Source organism: Cyprinodon variegatus, unplaced genomic scaffold (assembly GCF_000732505.1).
Source record: "Cyprinodon variegatus isolate N-32 unplaced genomic scaffold, C_variegatus-1.0 Scaffold301, whole genome shotgun sequence".
NCBI lineage: Eukaryota > Metazoa > Chordata > Actinopteri > Cyprinodontiformes > Cyprinodontidae > Cyprinodon > Cyprinodon variegatus.
The window spans coordinates 318936-339626 of record NW_015150754.1 but is presented as its reverse complement, the minus strand read 5'-3'; the positions used below and the strand labels follow the sequence as shown (position 1 = coordinate 339626).

At 36.1% G+C, this 20691-nt stretch overlaps 1 protein-coding gene across 1 annotated transcript in view; it reads left to right on the top strand.

Moving 5' to 3' along the window:
* The window catches only part of LOC107090588 (BMP/retinoic acid-inducible neural-specific protein 3-like), a 241338-nt gene that overhangs the window by 138169 nt on the left and 82478 nt on the right, over positions 1-20691 (top strand). Inside the window, exons 3-4 of the mRNA XM_015384051.1 lie at positions 6302-6492; positions 9360-9541. Coding sequence (XP_015239537.1) covers positions 6302-6492; positions 9360-9541 — 373 coding nt within the window. The remainder of the gene's footprint in view (positions 1-6301; positions 6493-9359; positions 9542-20691) is intronic.

Sequence of the window (20691 nt, the reverse complement as noted above, 5' to 3'; positions counted from 1 at the left end):
AGTTATATCATCTGATACAGTATATGACAGCTATAGACTTTGAGGTGTTGTGCTACTTATATATACACATTTGTTTAAAGGCTAAATTTCCTCTTCTTCAGCAAAAATGAATGCCAGAGCTGCAGGTGCAATCAGTGCTGTGCTAAAACCTTTTAATTAACACAATCTATCATCATTAGCCAAGCGGTCAGCTAGCAGCCTCACTGTTAACTATTAGGGAACGGAGCAAGGAGAAATGTAAATGAAAAGTAAATGATGCAGTGTGCTTCTTTGTATTTCAGGCCTGGTCACCATCAGTTCCTCCATTTGCAATGTTCACTAATTGCAGAGCGGGTCTGAAAACACATCAGTCAACATCAGCATCACTAAATCAGTCTGCAACTACTGCCATCCTGTGACGTACTTGACTAAATGCTGAACTACAAATAGTGCTTGCTGATGCATGTGATGAATTGTAGTTTGCAGCATGCAAATACATTCAACCTTTGATTTAAAAGGCTTGTAATTTAATAGTTCAAGAAGTTTAAGCCTTCTGAATGTTTTTGTTTTTTTTTCAGTATTGCAATATGCCTTTATAGTCCTAAAAATTGTATATTTTGAGGACTAATGATGCTATCACATGGGGCAGGTTTATTTAGCCAAATGTGTAACAGGCTGACCATATTTTCTGTGGTTTAAAGAGTTATTTTTTCAATTGGAAGCATGCGGGTTTGATTACAGCCTTCTCATGTAGCATGTAGATATACCCCTGAGCAAGGCACTTAACCCCTATTGCCTTCCGGTCTGCGTATTGATGTATTAAAGTGTGGTTGTTAGTGAGTACGATTAGTTTAATGTGGTTATAGTATGGGGTGTTTTGACAGCTCAGTTAGAACAGAAAGCGCTCTATACTGTAAAATACAACCATTTACTATCTGGTGTTAGGTACAGTAGAGATATTTTAAAGGACCTTGAAGAAAATAGCTTTTTTAGATGGGTCTTTGCTATTTCTCACTTTTCTTATGCCATTTTCATGTTTTGCCATTTTGCCTTTTTGTCTTTAACATGAAATAGAAATACTTCATACTTAAAATACTTGAAATGTGTGGTTTTTACTTAAAAAAAGGCTTTTTACTTTACTATTTTTAAGGCAGCGTAGTTGCATTACCTAAGCCCCTTAAAACTACTAAAGCTGGAGTTCCAAAAAATTTCATCTTTATTAAAGCAGGTTGTTTGAGATTTTTTGCAGAACTTTCTATTTTTAGGAACATATAGAGAACAAACTAAGCTTGTTGCTTGGTAAAAATGTAGTCGGTGTGGCTGCACCAATTATTGTGAAGGTGGCTCAGAAAGCAGGGGTGCGAGAGCAGAAATTGTGAGAAAGAACAAAGTGCTTGCTGCGCCATGGTCCTGCAGAGAAAAATGTTTTTCAAGTGTGACATCTTGGACTCAACTATAGGAGGAAAGTACACTGAGAATGCAAGTGGAAGAAAAACTCATGAAAGTAAAGTAAGGGTAAGTGTCTCTGAAAACAACAGGTGAGAAAGAGGTTGTCTCTGTTCCTGTCGACCTTTTCTTTCTTTACGCCTTTTCCCTGCTGCTCCGAAGTGTACTCTCGCACCCTGGCTGCCTTAGTTGCTCTGCCTTTGAGACAAAACAGTATGGCCAAAGCTCAGGGTAGCTTGTACCAGTGTTGTGCTGCAACTGTGCAGCTGTGGGCAGACCTTAATTGGCACATTAAGGGAAAATGAACATCCTAATGAAGCACAAGTGTGACCGTATGCTCCTGAGGCCATTCCTTCTTAGAACAGCTTTGTCATGCTCTTTACTATATGGTAGCACAAGTGAGTCTGCCTTTGAAGACAAGTATTCAATGCAACAACTAAAAACTAATTACAGCCTACTGCTGTCTCTATTATAGCCTGAATGGCCCTATTCATATTTACTGTGTAATATAAAGGAGAAATGGCCTGTTGTATGTCTCAGAGTAGCTACTGGGCTGTCAACAGAATAATAATGGTACTGTGTTGTCTGTAATGGTAAACTTTTGACCGCAAAAAGGTAGCACCTGGTAGGAAACTGTGACAATGATACAGTATATTTATACCTCCTTCTGTGTTTGCATTACTGTTTGTGTGTGTGTGGGGGGGGGGTATGTGTGTGTGTTTAGGGGAGCATGTACACTCATGGGAAAAACTGTGCCACTGTTGCTGTTTATTCCAGACCACTCCATTCATGTTGCTTACAGTAGCAGCCATTTAACATGGCCCTTCCCAGTCAAACGCGAGACGAATTGCAGCCTATTTCCCTGCAACTCCCAGAAAAATCCCCTGCAACTTTCCACCACTAGAGTGACCCCTTCCTTCTCCTGGGCGTGCATATTTTTTTACTCTTGACTTCACCCTTTCAGTGGATTACAGAGTCTGACCAGGAGATGGTGCTTCTCTTTAGATCTTGATGTCCACAAGTCATGACAGAATATTTTTAGTACAAAGATTAAAGTTAAAAAAGAATTGTATGGGGACCAGCCAAGGATCCATCAAGGGAACTGGGGAAGTTATGAATGACCACTACTGTACAGTATAAAACATAGATCTTTATTGTTGTTATAATTGTGATAATGATGATGTTGATAAGGCTGTTTATGATACATTTGTAACGCTCTGATATGTTTCTCATTATTTTAATGGATTTTATAAAGGTCAATGCTTACGATAACAGATAAATTGCTTGACACTGCAAATGAAGGAGCCATTTAGATAATAATCCTAACTTTGTGTATTGTTTTTACTCTTTGCATTCCACTACTTGAGAGCTGATGTGTCTTTCTTGTACTGTAGATGAAGCCACTAGAGTACTAAAACTGTTCACTCTTTATTTTTCCTTTATTATGTAAGTATGAAATTGTCAGTCTGCTCCTAATACATGCAAGTAAGGGTGTAGGAATTACTTTAGAGTTTAGTTCTGAGTTTGCTTGGGTACAAAACCAGTCTCTAGGTACTCAGTTTAACAAGAACAGCAATGCTTTTCTTGCCTGAACATTTCATATTTCACAACAACTGAAGTACAGATAAGCAAGATCCTCATGAAATAAGCATAATGCTGCTCCCCTAGTGGTGGCCTAGTGGTTAGGGCATAGGGCTTTGAGTCCTGAGGTTGTGATTTCAAACCCCCCCTCCCAGACTGCCACCCTAAGCAAGACCAAAGGGGATGGGTTAAATGCAGAGTATTAATTTCGTTGCTCTGTACTTGTGACAGTGAAATGACAATAAAGTTGAATTCTATTCTATAATGCTAAAGCCTTGATATAGCTTTATATTAAGGTTTCTAATTTTAAAAGTTTAAATTTAGCAGATTAATATTGGATATTTTACTTAATGAATGTAAATGGGACTGAGCTTGACATTAGAGTCTAAAGCAATGGCAAAAAAATCTTAATCAAAATCCTATGGATTAATTTTACAGAACACCATAAAATGCTGAAATTGCACACCTCACAGTTTGGACAATTTTTTGTCCAAACCTATCATAAAACAGATAGGTCTTGCTTAGCACCTTCTACACAAATACTCATTATTAAAATTAGATCAGAAGCCTGTACTGTATACTATCCAAACAAACCTTGTTTTCCTTTAGCTTCATGTAAATCATTTAAAAAAAAGATCCCAAGAATCCTAAGGCAAAAGTTTTTTTGTTTGTTTTTAAATAAAAGTTTAAATCAAGTTTAAAAAAAAAGTTGTTTATAGGGTTTACCTTGTTATACTTTCTTAACATAGCATTACCTTTCTTTTTTATTTCCTTTTCAACTACTCAATAAGAATATATATGTGTGTGTATGTATGTGTATATATATATATATATATATATATATATATATATTACACATATACAGTATATTACACATATATATATATATGATTTATGCCACATTCACTCAATGTTCAGTATTCGTTGCTTGGTAAAAGACGTCTGCTGAGTAATTGAGTAAATTTTATTTACAGTATAAAGCACTTCTCACAAAGTGCTGTACATAAAAGAAAGAAATAAAACTACTTGAGGGCTACTTGATGATTGCAGAGAAACAAAACATTAACTTCTTCTCAATAAAGCATAAAACAGTTCTAAAAAAAGAAAATGAATTCTGTTTAAGTCGTCTTTAACTTAGGTATTTTTACTAAAATTGTTACTGTAATTCTGTTTATTGTTAATATACCAGCAACTGAAAGGTTAAGTTAGAACATTCCACTTGAGAGTATCACTGCTGCCACCCTCTGTTTTACAGGTGAAAAGCTGGTTCTGGATGCTGTAATGTTTGTTCAAATTGGAAGCAGAAATCACATGGTTGGGATGGCCATAAGGATGCCCACTGATTGCCTTGGGTGTGGCCATAGCCACCTCTGGCTCGTCTTCTAGCTCCGCCCTGGAGTGGAAGACCAAAGGGGGCGCTTAGAAGAGTAGGGAATAAGCATCTTAGCACTGTACTGCGACGCCTGACAATGCAAGGCTCTAAAAGTCAGCACCAAGATTTTAAAATCAATTCTTTATTTGCCAGTGAAGAGCTGATAAAGCAGTCTGGCAGAAGAGTTTTGTATGATCTGTTGTCTATTTAGGGATTACTTATTGAAACGCATTAAAACAAAATTACAGCAGTCAATTTCAATGAAATAAAAGCATGAATTATCATTTCAAGATCAGTCTCCTACTTGTAGATATATATCTGTCGGGGAAAAAGCAGTGTTTGTCAGCTGTTGTGAATGACCTTCCAAAAATATATCCTGATCAAACATGAGTCCAAAGTTCCTGAGGCTGGTTTTCACAGATGAGGCCAGAACACCTACAATAGGTGTTTTTGAATCAGCTGGATCTTTTTTATCGAGGGCAATCATCCAAGTAGTGTAGGAGACGGGAAAAGAAGAACCAGGCTAGACCTGTCTGAATTTACAGCCCTTCACTTCCGGCCTTCATGTCTGTGCCATTTTTGAAGGACCTGTCCCAGTTAGACCACGTCTGTCGTAGAATGTAGCCCCTAAGTTTTGACACAGCTTTAGCTATAGATGCGTTAATGTGCGGTTTTTCCCTTTTCTTTTCTTTACTTTGTAACTTTGTACTTCACAGCTGTCCTGCTTCTATTTTTAATTCCTAGCTGCACAAAGCAGTTTTCAGAGTACATGCAGTAACAATCCCTCCCATCAACTCCAGCTGATAAGGACAGTTTGCACCTATTTTTGTGTCAGGTCCCTGTTGTACTTATACCCTCAATCAAAGCAGATGTGGAAGAGATTGAAAGATTATGAACAAGTTTTTACTTGAAAATTATTATTATAATTAACACATTAACACAAAGTTCTGACCTGTGGAGCTTTTGTTTAAAGCTCAGCTGCATGTAATTAGAAGAATCATTTTAAAATTAACTCCCTAATTGATGAGTGATGGTGCAGATTGATAAAAGCCCCTAGAGGGTGTATTTGTTTAATTTATTCAATTTAGGTTTAAAAAACTTTGGGTGTTGCTTTAAAAATTTGATTTTTTGTTTTATTATTGTATATACCCCTTTATATAAGACTACTGTGAACTGATACTTGCCTCTTTTAACGTATAAATGTCAATGTTGATTTGTTTAAAAAGTTATTTTTTGACTTAAGCAAAGCAAAGCAATGAACATACTGCAATAGTAAATAGTGTTATAAAAAAGAAAAGCTTACATACAGTTACATCCAGTTGATATGATTTACTAAAGAATATTCTGAACTTCTATTGAGGAGTGCTGGCTGTATGAGAATACATGTCCTACATATAGGAGGTCTTACCTCCTGTGTCTGAGAACTCTGAGACCTCCCTCTGAATCTAACAATGTGCTTAGCCCACTAAACTTGTTCCAACCCCAATGCACCAGCCAAAAGAAACAGATCGCTTGGTTTGTGTGACCATTGCCAAGTAATATAGACTGTGTTAATGTTTTTGGAATTGGTTTATTATTTTAATGTAAGTAAAACATATTTTAGGGAGTACCAGGATCACATAGTTGCTATTGTGCATTTTTGAAACAGACATTTATTTTTGCCTTTGTATGAATAATACCTATCCAAATAATATTTTGAAAGAAAAATGAACAAAGTGATTGATCATATGTTGACTCTAGATCTGAACTAAAGATGCCCCTTTAGACATAATTTCATCTTCATTGCCCACTGCGGATTTTGTAAAATGTAATCAGTCATTGATATTATACTTTTGTGGTTACAGTTCATTATGGATGCATGCACTGAATTATGGATTGCACTAACTGTATGAAACTCAATTGTAAATCTGTTCATACCTGCAGGGAGTTCAGCCACTGGAAGGTGAACAGCTTGGCGACAGAGAAGAGAGATTTTCTCAAAGCTCCGTTGCCCTTAGCACCAGAGTTCCTACGCAACCTGCGGTTACTGGGGCGACGGCCAAGCTTGCAGCAAATACACGAAAACCTCATCAAGAAGTATGGAACCCACTTCCTGGTTTCGGCTACCCTGGGAGGTAAGGAGGACCTACATATTTTCATTTTTAGGAAGTGTTTGGGAAGAAAACAAAATTGAGGATGTTCTCGTTTGAAGATCTGTAGTGAGTACACCACTACAGACAAATTGAACATTTATCTTTTCCTTTTACTTTCTATTGAAAAAAAATTAGACTCAACCATAGATGTCTAAGACAACAGAAAAGGAAAATAACTAAGTTATTGGTCGCCATATGCTGGAGCTTTTTTCAGCCTTCACCCCTGCAGAGGAAAAAATGTGTTTGAGGAAGAGTCTGTATTTAATTGTTCACTTAAATAAAAAAAGGTCTTAGTATTTCTACCAAAAGAACTTAAATACCTCCATTATGAAGTTTTGTCGGGAACATGAGTATGACTGTGGGAGGCATGAGATGAATGCAGTGTCGGCATGAGATGAATGCAGTGTCACACTGATAGGTAGACTCTTATGCTTAATTAACAGTCCAAGCTAAATGTGCACAACCAGTCTGCATACTGATTAGACTCAAGTAGAGCAAAAGTGCACATTCTTGATGTTGATATGATCTTTTTTCAGCTAGATTTCTCCATTCCTGTTTCATTTAAGTCAATTTTGTCAGCTTCATCAATCTTTTACATGCAGTTTGCTTAAGCGGAAGCAAGTAAACTCATTCAATGAAGCTGTAAAGCTTTACCATGTCATTTTTTATCATTATGAATTAAGCAGTATTGAAATGCTGGAAGAAAATGAGACTCTCAAGTTTAAATAATTCATTGCTGAAACATCAGCCAGCAATAACCACATTCAGGGACAAAATGATAGCAATGCTTTAGTCTTTGCACAGTTAAGCAAGCTAGCTGATTAAGTGACAGAGACATTATGCAGAGTTGTTCTACTTAGTGTCAACTTAAATGGTAGTTGACACAAGGGTCACGATCACCGGTATTACAGAAGCAAGCCCAGCCTTGAAGTAACAAATGCATTGAATATTTTCCTAGAAATTTCAATTTTTTTCAATATTTCATAGATAAAAGAAGAAAATTCTACAAATCTCTTTGATATGCAATTTAAATGACAAGTCCTGATTAGCCCTAAAAATTATACCTTTTTTTTTTTTTCTTTACTCTGAGATCAATTTAATCCCAGCCATATTAAATGATTTATTAATCAGCTTCTTTCCAAAAATTCTGGTCTAAAGAAAATAACTTCTGCTTTGCCAGCATTCAAAAGCAGGACGTTTAGAGTCATCAAGGTTTGTATCTCTTGAAGACACGACTGTAGTCTGTGTAGTGGGTTGGATTCATCAGGATTCATGGATGGGGAGACAATTTAGCAAGATCAGCATAACAATTATACCGATAAGCCATGCCTTTCAATATTTCTACCAGTAAGAAGTATATATGTTGTAAAAAAAATTGGCCATAGAACGGATCCTTGTGGTCCACTACAGGTAACCATTGAGCTTTTGGAAGATTTGTCATTGACAAAAAAAAAACAAAAAAACTATATATCTGCCAGGCAAATGAGATTTTAACCAACCTAATACTTCTTCCTTAATCCCAACTGAATGTTCAAGCCTTTCTAACATAATGTTTTGATTGACTGTATCAAATTTAGCGCTGAGTTGTAGCAGGAAAAGAAAAGATGCAGGTACATAATCTGAGGCCATGAGAGTAACACTGATTTTCACCAATGCTATGAAAAGCTCTGAAACCTGACGGAATCTCTTCAAAAATGTATTTACGGTGTAAGCAGTCACACTTGCATAGGAATTATTTTCTCAATAAAATTGGCTAAAAAAAATAGGATTAGATATATGGCTATAATTGACCAAGTCGCTTGAATCAAGAGGTTTCTTATGCAAAGGTTTAATTACAGCTACCTTAAAAGCCTGCGATAAATATCCCTGTAACATGAATAGATTAATTGTATTGAAAATCAGGTGGAAATCAGACGGAATACTTCCTTAAATAACCTGGTTGGAAGTAACATATGATGACATGTTTCTAAACATGTCCTTACTGATCAGATGAGGGAGGGACGCCTGAGAAAATGACAAAATCAAATTTGGCAAACTGGAACGCCTAAGCAACACTAATTTTAGTGACCTCCAGTTGGTGTACCTGGTGTCATTGGTTGAACAACAATCTCACTATATTTAGTGAGATATTTAGCTAGTGGGCCTGGTCTAACTCTTAGATGTTCAACAGCCCAAAGATGGGACTCTAGCTCTGACTACTTCGCCTCCGAAGCTACAAAAGATACTACACTTATTACTCATATGATATGGTAGCAGAGGAACAAATGAAAATAAAAGAAAATCTCTGGCCCACATATTGCTAAAGGCATTATGGCATAATACATTTATTTTTATTTTTTTTCCACTCCTTTCCAACTTATTGTGGTCGGAGGCTTCATAAAAGATGGCTGATGCCACAACAGTCACAAAAGGTCTTTAGCAGCGCCCCCTGCGGTCCAAAATACCTCAGTGTCCTCAGCAGGGAGAGTCTGCTCTTATCTTCCTTGTGGAGAGCCTCAGTGTTGTATACATTTGTCCGTAGGAATTTGATAAGCTTTAAAAAGCATGAAATAGGACCTTTAAAATACAGTATGTTATGTATTCTCTCAGTGGGCTTATAACCAAATTAAAGGTAGTCACAAAACCCTCATAGGTAACCAAAGTAAAAGCCTTTTCTAGACTTTATGTCCTCTAGTTGTCTAGTATAAGATGATACTATAGAGAAAACATGCTAAATTATCTGATACTAAGCAAACACGAAACTACGATGGCTTTATTTTTTTAAAAGAAAGTAAAAAAAAAAGTGAAAGAAATATGTATTTATTTAATTAGTAATTGATTAATGAAATGAATTGATGTTTGATTCACAGGAGAAGAGTCTTTGACCATTTTCCTGGACAAGCAGAAACTAAATAAGAAGTCAGAGGGCAACAGTAACAGCTCTGTGGTCTCTCTGGAGCTGCTCCATCAGCTGGCTGCTTCTTATTTTACCGATCGGGAGAGCACCCTTAGGCGACTACACCACCTCCAGATTGCAACCTCTGCTATTAAGGTACTGCACTCATTTACTCAGCATCTTTATTTACAGTACATATCTTGATGCATAATCTTTGCTTCAGGGTCCTTTGAACAATGCTGCACATACACTGCATTTCTTATGCAAATGAAGTGTTTACTTGCCAAACGCACTTTTATTTGCTTTTTTTAAGATTCACCACCCTGCTATGAGGGTGGACAGTCCATCATTAACATTATTGTAAAACTTCGTATTGTAAAGCCTGGGATGATATTAATTGGCATTACGCCTGTAACAGACAGCTCTAATAAACAATTGTTTTAAAGATTATTGTTGCGGTGCATGGTTTCATGGCTCATGAGATTAAAGAGGGTTCACCAAAACAAGATTTTTTTTTTCTTCTTTTTTATCTTAAGAGGCCGGTGTTGATTTATGACACAATTTCTAGGCTTTAACTCTCAAAGGGACCAAAGCATGGCAAATGTCAGCTTTCTCTAAGGTCTCAAAGGGAATTATATACATATGCAGGTACATATTGTACCCCATTATCTGCCATCTGGAATAATTTGTTCTCTTCTCGTGGTAAATATGTTAGGAATATGCTGCATTTTCAGGACTTATTGGTATAGATAGTACTTGTAGGGATCAACGGCTGCTCCCCATGAGGAGAAGTTTTTCTCTGGGGATGAGGTTAGGTTTAGTACTAAGGTTGTGATTTGAGGTTCGGATCGGTTTGGGGTCTGGTATGTGTTTGTAATGGTTTTGGTTTGGGTAAGGGTATGGCTTAAGTTATACAAAGGAGTGGGAAAATTACAAGTAAAAATGTTTAAGGGGTACAGTTGGTTTAAAAAAAAGATTCATAACGTTATATTTTCTCTGACTAGCTTTACCTTGTAAAGGTCCTTATTTGCCCTGTGACGGCTGGGAAAGCATTACCAAGAAATACATTTTTCACATATCTGCAGCCTTTCCTGTGGTGACAGCAGGTATGTGGGTGGGTGGGCCATGCTTCTCCTTGTCAGCTTGAATAACAAATCTAATTGAAATGACAAATAATTGGTTAAGTGCCAAGTTCATATGATGGCTGTACATATTAAGTAGTTTTTCCTAGTACTGTAGCCCCACTTGCTAAGCACTTTGTATGCAAAGGTTACATTGGCTCTCGAACAGTTTTTTTTATTCCAAAAGCCCTTGTAAAATAGTCCAAAGCACTACATTGCTCTTCTGCATAGATTTGAATGTTTGAAAAAGACAGGGAGTCAAAGGCCTCTTGGACTTAAAAAGAAAACCAATGACTTTAACCTGAGAAGAAAAGGCATTTTTAAATCGAGAACAAATTTGAAACACTTAAATTTTGCTTGAGATGTGTTACTAAAAAATTTGTGGAAAATAATCTAATCCTCACCTCAACCTTTTTTTAGAGTGGGAGAATTCATACAATTAGAAATGCACCCAAAAGTTCTTAGCCTGTCTGTGTTAACTAAATATTAGCCCATCAGACAATAAATAACTTTTAAACATTTCTTTCATCTGTATTTAATATGTGGCATATTTTTAACTGGCGTTGAAAAATGGTGTGTTAGTGTTCTACCAAAGCAGTGAAAAAACTTATGGATAATAATGATAAATACAGATTGCAGATCATGCCTATGTTTAAATATAGTTCAGTTTTATGTAAAATATTATTGTGTAAAACAGGTAATGTCTTAATTTAACCTACCAAAAGTGTCTCCCAAAGTAATTTGCAGCTCTGGAGGAACTTCATAGATTCAAACCTTAATATTTGTCTATTAAAGAATTTAACTCAAAGAAAGTTGATTCAGCTCTTACGGACAAATGGCAACTGTTATAAAATAATCACACGCCACCAAAATTAAAATAATGTTCACTTATATTCAACCTAGTATACCCTAACACAGTATTATTATTTCTAATAAACCATTCAAACACTACAACTACTAGAAAAAACACAGTATACATGAAAGAATCAGTAAAGATGAAAGGGGTTTTAAATCAGTCCTTGAGGTAGAGTCTTTGATAACATTAGGTTCATTAATTGTGATGCATTGACGAAACAGATATCCCACAAACAGGTGTGTAACAGTAGTCTGTGGTAAAATTTAAATCAATCAAGTTTCACTTAATCCAATAATGAACCATTACCAATAAACACAATGCATTTAATGTGACAGTATTGACAGGTGTATGTGGGGATAAGAGGCTTCTGTTATCAATGCAAGAGGATTGAAATGCAACACATTTCACTGGATTCACCTGGATCTTCTTGTCACCTCAGTCTCTCAGAATCATTTCAATACAGCACCACAGACTTTGTAGAATCTTTACCTTTAGTTTACCTGTCGAGCTTAGAAGAGCATCTTCAGGTTACACTCAGCTCAGCTGCGTTTTTGCTTACTAACGGGAGGAGATGGAAGGAGACAGGCAGTGACTCTGCGGGTCCAGAAAGAAAAGGCTTACATATGGCACCTGAGATGCACTTCTGTACAGGATGAAACCTGGGGCTATCTCAGTTTGTCGACAGGTGAAGTTTTAAAACCTCCTGATTGATCGTAACAGAACTGGTGATATTAGCACATTAAGGCTGGGTTTAGGCTCTTCCACTTTGAAAAGCAGGGTGCAGTCACTTTTGCCAGCAGAACAAGGACCACAGCTCCAGAGTTTTCCACCATGTGTAATGTGATCTCAAGCTGGAATGCTGGGTCTTTGCATCCAGGCCAGTGCCGCATCCTCTTTAGTTTTAAAGGGGCGACGGTCTAGAATGTGATGTCAAAGGTACCTGCTGCATTAAGTGAACATGAAACCCAATTCATAACAGTGAAATTTGTCATCTTTGAGTAACAGATGTATATTTATATATTTATCTTTACCTATTTTTTTATTTACCAACCAAGGGAATTTTTTTATTGTACCTCATATGATGCTAAGGTGAATGTGCATCAAATCATACTTTAGATTGCATAATAGATTGTTACTTAAGGTACATTAGACTTATTTAAAAAAAGGGCTACATGCTGCCATTTAGACATACAGCCAATTTGACAATTGGAGTGGTGAAAAACTGAAAAATGTTATGCTCTAAATGTTGAGCTTTTTTATGTTTTTATTTGCCTTTTTGTTTAATGTTAGTGTAGCTAGTCTCGGCTTTTACCAATGAATGCTGTGGGATGTCAAGCACCTCGCTGTATTCAGCAGCATGGACAGTTGTACAAGAGAGGCATTATGAGTGCTAATGAAATTACACACACATTAAAAAAAAATTATTCTAAAAGAGCACAATAAGACAATACGTTTTCTTTTGTGGCTCCGGTGATCGTGTATGCGGGCCTGTGTCCGACGCTCACATTCAGCTGGTTATACTAGTGTTTCGTCCGACTGTGTGATCCACTACCATTGTTGTGTTCCTTTAGCCTGTTTTAGTCCTGCTTCATTTTCTAGAGCCTGACGGGCACCTGCTTTGTGGTGTGTAGAATGTTTACTTTGACTACAGTTGTGGCAAAGATGCGAACATTACGCATCACCATCTCACTCCCGCTAAATGTCCTCCTCAGCAAAAATGCTTAGAAGAGCCTGGACCTCATCATCCGTCTAATGGTCATAGCTTCTCCTCTTCTGCTCCATCATGCATTTAAGAAATTAGACAACGGTAAACTACACAACTGCAAAAACTGTGAGTTTATGTGTGTTGGCTGTAACAAAACAGTATTTTAAAGATGATGAGATGGGTGGACTTAAAAAAAAGAGACCAAACAACCCATCAATCATTGCTCCTTGCAACTAAGCAGAGCTCAGTTCTAGGTTGCTCCGTGAAAGGAAAGCGCCGATAATGCCAATTAATCGGGTTATTCTCTATGTAAAAGCAAAGCGTGTTTTGCAAAGCCTGGGGCTTTTGAGCAGCAGCGGAAAAGGGGCTATTCAAAGCTAACGGAGATCTAATTACTGATGAGTAAAAAAAATTAATTCGTCAGCCATATTATAAGAGGCTGTACCCTAATACAGAGTGAGGAAGGAAAATATATTCTAAGGTAAACTAGATTCAGAAATGTGGCTGTTTTGTACATCTAAAATTTTATGTATAAGAAAAGGAATTGGTAGATCTTAAGAAACAGCCAAATAAAATTAACTTTATACTCTTAAGAGAATGTAAATGTCATTCCATTTCCAACATAAAAATAACATTTTGAAATGTCAGTACATGGAAAAACAAAATCTATATAAGTCTATGTAAGACAAAACCCACATCAAAGCTGTATACTGTACATACACAGACATTAAATCCATAAAATCTTATTTTATACCTTCCCACTATATGAAATGTCTAGTGTGTGGGCCATTTCAAACAATGTGTTCTGCTATATAAATTCATCACACAAGAGGAAGCAGCACTGAGTGGGATGTACATGACCTGCGTCCATGTTTTCCACTGGGCTTTGTGTCTTTGCAGCACCAAGTAGGAGGTTGAAGTGAAGCATATAATAATTCTCTCTACAAACAATGGAGATAATGTGGATGAATCTAAGCTGTAGATCATTTTGAAAATATTTGCTAGCAAAAGACTTTAAGAAAATTGCCATTCAAAGTTGTAAGGAGAAACTACATGTGATGCAAAGGAGTGTATATACTATATTTTTGCAGCTGCTAAGAAACCAGTTTGCCAGAAATCCCTACAGCCATTGAATTTTATTTAAACATTTTAAGAATTTATTTAAATATTATACAAAATGTATATGTACACATTACAGTTGCAAACATAATTATATAAACAAAAGCATTTCAACGATGCATTTCAATGTGCTTGCTTACTATTAAGCCTCCGTTATTTTTTAAGGACATATTTTAAAATTGGTTTAGTAAGCTGCAAAAAACAGTATAGATCTAAATAATAAAAATCTTACAAACAAAATACAGTCACCATTTTGGGTAGGAATAAATGGGACCTATAGGTAATTTCCTGCACAATAGTTTTTTTGTTGTTTTTTTTTTTTTTATTCAGCTTTACCATTAATAATAATTTTATAATAATAGTTTTAGTTTCTGATTCAAAAGCTTTAAAACATTTCTCACACTGTAGCTTCTAACAGCTACTCAGCATCAGTTAGTAAATAAAGGAGTAATTTCTTATAAATTACTGATGAAAAATATTTTCTGATCAAAATCAGTCCATTGCATGAAGTCACTGACTTTGCAACCAACCCTTATCCTGTGCTAGAATATGCCAATAGCTTAAGAGTCATCCAGCAGGGTCAGATCAAGTATAGTATCACCCAGGAGTAACTTCCATGAGAAAAAAGGGAAATATTAAAATAAACCACACTTGTAACAATATCAGTGGAACTCCCCACTAGGAGTTGGTCACAACTGTTAGCCAAACTATATGCTCTAGAGAAAGAGAGAAAATGCATATCAAGACAACAATAACAAGAAAATTATTCAACAAACGCTATGATTGAATTGAAACTACTTTGACTGCTTTAATAGAAAGATTTCAGGAGTCTGTGTCTGTCTGATTCCATCAAGGTTGAAAAATGGGATTTTTTTCCTCCATTGGACTACAGTGATGGTTGAAAGATATTCCTCCCACTGAATTTTTATGAACTGCAGAACCCACAAGAAAACCCATAGTGCTTTGGGAATTTATCGAAGAATACTTTATTGAGTGCAATATGAAAATCAACCTATTCACTATAAAGATCTGAATTTTAAATTGCACTGTAGAATTAGTTGAAAGCCAAGGAAGGAGAAAAAGTTGAACCAAAAGGAGTTTTCCTTTAATAAAACTTTAAGCAGTTTACAGACATGCATCCTAGCTACTGTACTCCTCTTTTGTGCTCTAGGTTAGGAAAGAATCCAATAATCGAACAATATTAAAACGCCTCTAAATAAAATGTTGGAAATGAGAAAAAAAAAATTAAGATCAATACAGTATAAGTATTGTATTTATATAAGTATTATATTTACTTAAGATACAGTACATATGTGGTTTAATAAAAACAGGGCTCTATTAAATCCTTTGGATGTTATGGAGGATCAAATAATGTTTATTTCATTATTAACTTTGGACGGATGAAAAATAACATATTTAATAATTGGTATTTCTACCCACCTTAAAATGTTTTGATAATACATGTAACTGGATGATCGATCAGTAGAACGATTCTTTAATGCAACAGCTGTATGGAGTATTCAGCAAACTACAGTAGGTGGCAGGGGTTGCAGCTCTCAGAGGTATTGTTACAGATGTTCCTCTCAGATGGTATTAAAAACACAACATGTACTAAGCTGACAGCAAAGCTAAAACTATGCTTTATGCTCCCTGCAGACAAAAGTGTTGACTACCCCCAAGCTACACAAAAATGGGCAGCCTGGGGGTGTACCTCATATAAATAAAAATTGGAAATAAATGAATGAAGTAATTGGATAAAATATGACCCGTTATGTCCAAGTTTTCTCCTGATGTTATCAGAGATTTTAATTATGGGTGTTCTTGTGTATGGGAAGGCGTTTTTTCAAAAAGCAATTCAGCTAACATATAGACTTTTCATATTCAACAGTTAAGAAGGGTGTGAGACCAGGGTTACTTTTTGTTTTTTAGTTCAGGTTTTTTCTAAAGCATAATTTATGTGTAGGATCATGGTTACGCTTGGCATAGACTTTGGAACATTTGTTGTTGGTTCATTCCCAGATAGAAAAAAAATGTTAAGTCAATGTTGAATTATGGTCAAAAAGGTTGGTTTTTGTCCCAAGTCGATGACTGATATTGAATCTATCATTGGACAATAATGACATTCAAAACAATGTTGAAACAATGTTATTATTTATTCAATGCCCACATCTTATCAATGCTGAATCAAAGTATGCTCTGTGTTAAATACTTACAAAAAAGTTTTATTTATACAGCAACTTTCAGAAGTTAAAAACTACAATTTCTTTACACCAAAGTAAACAAAAACACAAGATAAAAAAAAAAACTTAAAAGATCAGACAAGAAAGAACACAACGTCTAACAGAAATATTTTCAGCTTCTTCTCAGTTCACTCTACAGAAAAGAGAGCTTTAGTTTACATTACAATTTAATCCTCGTTATACAACACTGATGTCAAGTTGTTTAGTATGGCAACTGGTAAAGTGTTTTCTACTAAATGCAATGTATTCCCAACTGATTGTATGGAGTCACTGATTTGGGTGCAGTCATGCATCCTAAATAAGTATGAAGCAGTAGCTGACTGTTGATCAAGTGTTGTTAAATACTTTTGAGTCCTTTATACTAAGCATGCATTAGGGGCCAGTGGAAGGGACACTAACCCTATAACAGGATATTGAATGGAGCTGAGGTCATGGCTACAGTGGGTACTGTGATTCTCTCCGCTCCCCGGTTCTGTTGGAGTCTCTAAAATGTTTTAGGATCAAGCACTAACATATAGGAAGGGTTTTGCCACCAACAATAGACATATGGCACTATCGTTAATGAGTCAGTCATGATTTATCTTTACACTGTGATTGCCTCCAATGATGATAAGTTTTTCCAATGGTGGACTGTGAGTATTTTTGTAATTGGATTTTTTTTTTTTTTGTAAGAAGCATAAGGAAAAGAAAAAAACATGCAGTTTTAATTTAACATCTGAAATTGAGCAAGGGATTTTATAGTTATATCTTTACATTTAATATAAACTAAACCTCACTAAATGTGCATTTCAAAGAAAGACAGCTGGTGTTTTGAATTCCCATTTTCAATTTTCGAATAAAAGTCTAATAACTTTCTGTGAGTTGTTTTCAATTAATATTTAGAAAAAATACCTTGAAAATAAAGTCTGAAGAAAAAAAAATATTGAACCAAGATAAACATCATTATCACATTTGTCACTGTAATTGTACACTAAAAATTGGTCAACAGCATTCAACCCATCCCTTAGGGAGGACTTGGTGGTGCACAGCACCCACGGTGCATTTTGAGGGTCATGCTCAGGGACCCAGCGTGACAGTCAACGGTATGAACTAGTTTTCTTTCAGCTACTCAGGACACAAATGTCCTGCTTTCTCACCAAAAGGCCTCCAATGTTCCCGATATATGTAAAAATGGCAATGGCATTGGCTAAGTAGATTGGGTATTTAACGGCCACAACCCACCTACTCATCTCTGCTGTTCAACCCACAAATTAATTATTCTTACAATTACTTTACCATTTGGAAAGGCTGTTTATTTTAAAAGATAAAGCATGCCATTGCTTCTAAGGTTGGATGCACAAAGCCTGACATTTATAACTTCTTAATAGGGTGTTATGGAGAAAAACTGTAAAGATTTCATTGGCATTGAGCTGAAGGCTCCAATTGGCTGTCTGTCAAGAAATTGGACAAAGTAAACTTCAAATTGGTGCCAACTACATCCCTGGAACCACCAGACGGTATAAACAAGAGAGGGATTTTATGAACAAAAAAATGCCCTCACGTAGTTTCGTCTCCCTCAGCATCAAGAAAATTGCCTGTTGATGAAAAAAAAATCAATATTGAAATTTCTAATGGCTACTGGCATGGCGTTTAGAAGCATTTGCGATTTGAGGTCATTAACAACAATGGCACAGCTACTTATTACTCATGACTTTTTTGAAAATTGTTTTTTTTAGTGTTTGTTTTTTTGGATATGGTGTTTTGATCAGCTTATCCATACATATATCCACCCATTTATCTTTTCCTGCTTTTTCTGTTAGGGTGGGGCCAGTGCCTCTGGAAGTCTATTGGTATAAAGCAGGGTACAACCTTAATAGCCTTCCAGTCTGTCGCAGTGCAAAACGGAGACGTTCAACTATGCACACACACACTCACATGTAAGGACAATGTAGAGAAGCCAATTAACCTACAGTCATGATTTTGGACTGTAGGAGGAAGCCGGAGTACCTGGAGGGAACTCATGCATGCAAGGGGAGAACATGCAAACTCCAGGCAAAAAGCCTATGGGCGAGGAATTGTTTGCAATTTATTGCTTACCTACACCCATTTCTTTTTGCTGTTTAAAGGTATAGTGGAGAATTTTCATATATTTTTTAAAAGACCTGCTCTCTGCACTTTACATAAAAGATGCACATGCACAACCCTGTAACTGCTCCTGAAAGGGAACGCAAATTTCTCTCTGCGCGACCACTCGAATAGGCTCCCCTTTGCGCTTTGGTGGGAAACTGCTGTGCGTCCCTATAAATTCCAGACCGACGGTGCAGAAGCATACCAGCAAAACTGGTTTGCGACCAGACCCAAGCAACATTTGATGTGTGCGGTTGCAGAAGTATAATCTGCCCTAAGATCCAAGAATGTGTCTTAAAGGTTTGATCAGGAGTGTACTGTTTTAGATTTATCTCCCAAGAAGTATTGTTAGAAGAAACAAGAAAAGTACAAAACACTATTTACTTTTTGTGTTATTTTTTTGACATTGTACACTGTTCTAACAGCTGTAAACATCAGCCTCCATATGTAATGTGTAGACCACCAGTTCTCAAATGGTCAGGCTTACGAATGTTTTGCCCATCAATGACAAACGGTGACCCAAGTCAAGAACAATTGACAAAATGATATAGTGCTGAAATAATTAGGTGGCTTATTCAACAATTAGTCCAACATAATCAGAGCAATCTTCAGCAATCCATTTTTAAAAGATTCTGAGAATGAAATAACAAAAAGACAAGAATTCAGCTGCTTCATTTAGACCGCCTGGCATCTGCTAAAGTATTTTTTCTCTCTTAATCTCACACAAAATTAATTTACTGAATTTGTAAGATATGATTTCAATAGAAAATATAATATATTGCAAATGATATATCATTTAATGTAGCTGCTTAAAATAGCTGACATATCACACAGATCTTTTAGGGCGAAGAATCAAGCAGTCGGTGGAGGTGGATAAATGGAGGGAACATCAGTAAATTCTTATTATTTGGTCCCCTTGAATCAGTTTCTCTTTTTGGGTCTCAAAAATAAGAAAGGCAGCAATTGTAAAATGCTCATTCAAAAACATATTTTCTGACCAGATTTCTAACTTAATCAAGCCAAAAAATAATGTTTCTCACATCTCCTATTGGCTTTTGGCTTGGCCTTATCTTTAACTCAATCACAATGCTCTCCTTCGTATTTATATATATATTTGATAGATTTTTGAGATGTGTATCACCCATAGTGCCACGAATGATAACTCCTATTTCTTTTGATAATAGATGCAATCTTTAAGGCAAGCAGAGTGAGAAGATATGAGCAACTGACTGCTGCACAGGCTACATCTTTTTTCAGATAGACCACTTAGCTGAGGAATAGCTATGCTTGCGGCCACATCCATCCTTTCGTGCTGTTCTATTTTGAACACTCACATAGGAAATGAGCAGTTTGTCATATTCATACTCATTCTTTCTGAAAACCTTTTCTTCCATTTCATTAGTTACTTCTTCCTTCCCCCTTGTACTTTACGTTGACTGTACTGTACGTTTCATTCATATCTCTACATTGCTCTGATAATTCTTTGTTTTCCAGTAAGCTACCTTTCAGCAATGCATCTTATTGTGTGTGGCAAATGTGGATCAACACTTATCATATATTTTGTGTGATTTGAAAGTGCTGATATCACAAGTCACATGTTTAAGCAAAATAAATATTTTATTGGAATTTATAACAGATATTTCAGAGACAGATGAGAAGGGCATACATTTGTTTTTGCATGACTGAAAATGATCCATTTGTTTCCAGCTGGAACATTCGAGCTGCTGTAAAGGATTTTATATTGTTGGCTTTCACACAGGCAGAGTACATGGGTTATTCAGCATCCCTAACTGCAGGGGTTTTCAATAATTTTTGGGAGGTCTCTGTTATTTTCTGGGTGTTAATTGGAGTTTTGTTTTTTGTTTTTTTATTGTTGTATATCAATTTAAAGATACTGTGTGAAGTTGATAATGGTCAATTATTTCCGGAAGGTGTAATTGAACACAAATAACATCCCAAAGTATAACATCCAATAAATAAAAAAAAAACAAACAAAAAAAACACTTAACTGCTCGGCTACAACCCTATAAGGCAACAGATTAGGCAGCATACATGTATAGGCCTAATGTTTAGAAATTCTCAATGTGAATGTGAATAAACAATGAGACATGCATCTCTAAAAGATAATGAAACATTGTAAAAGTAGCATCAAACACACA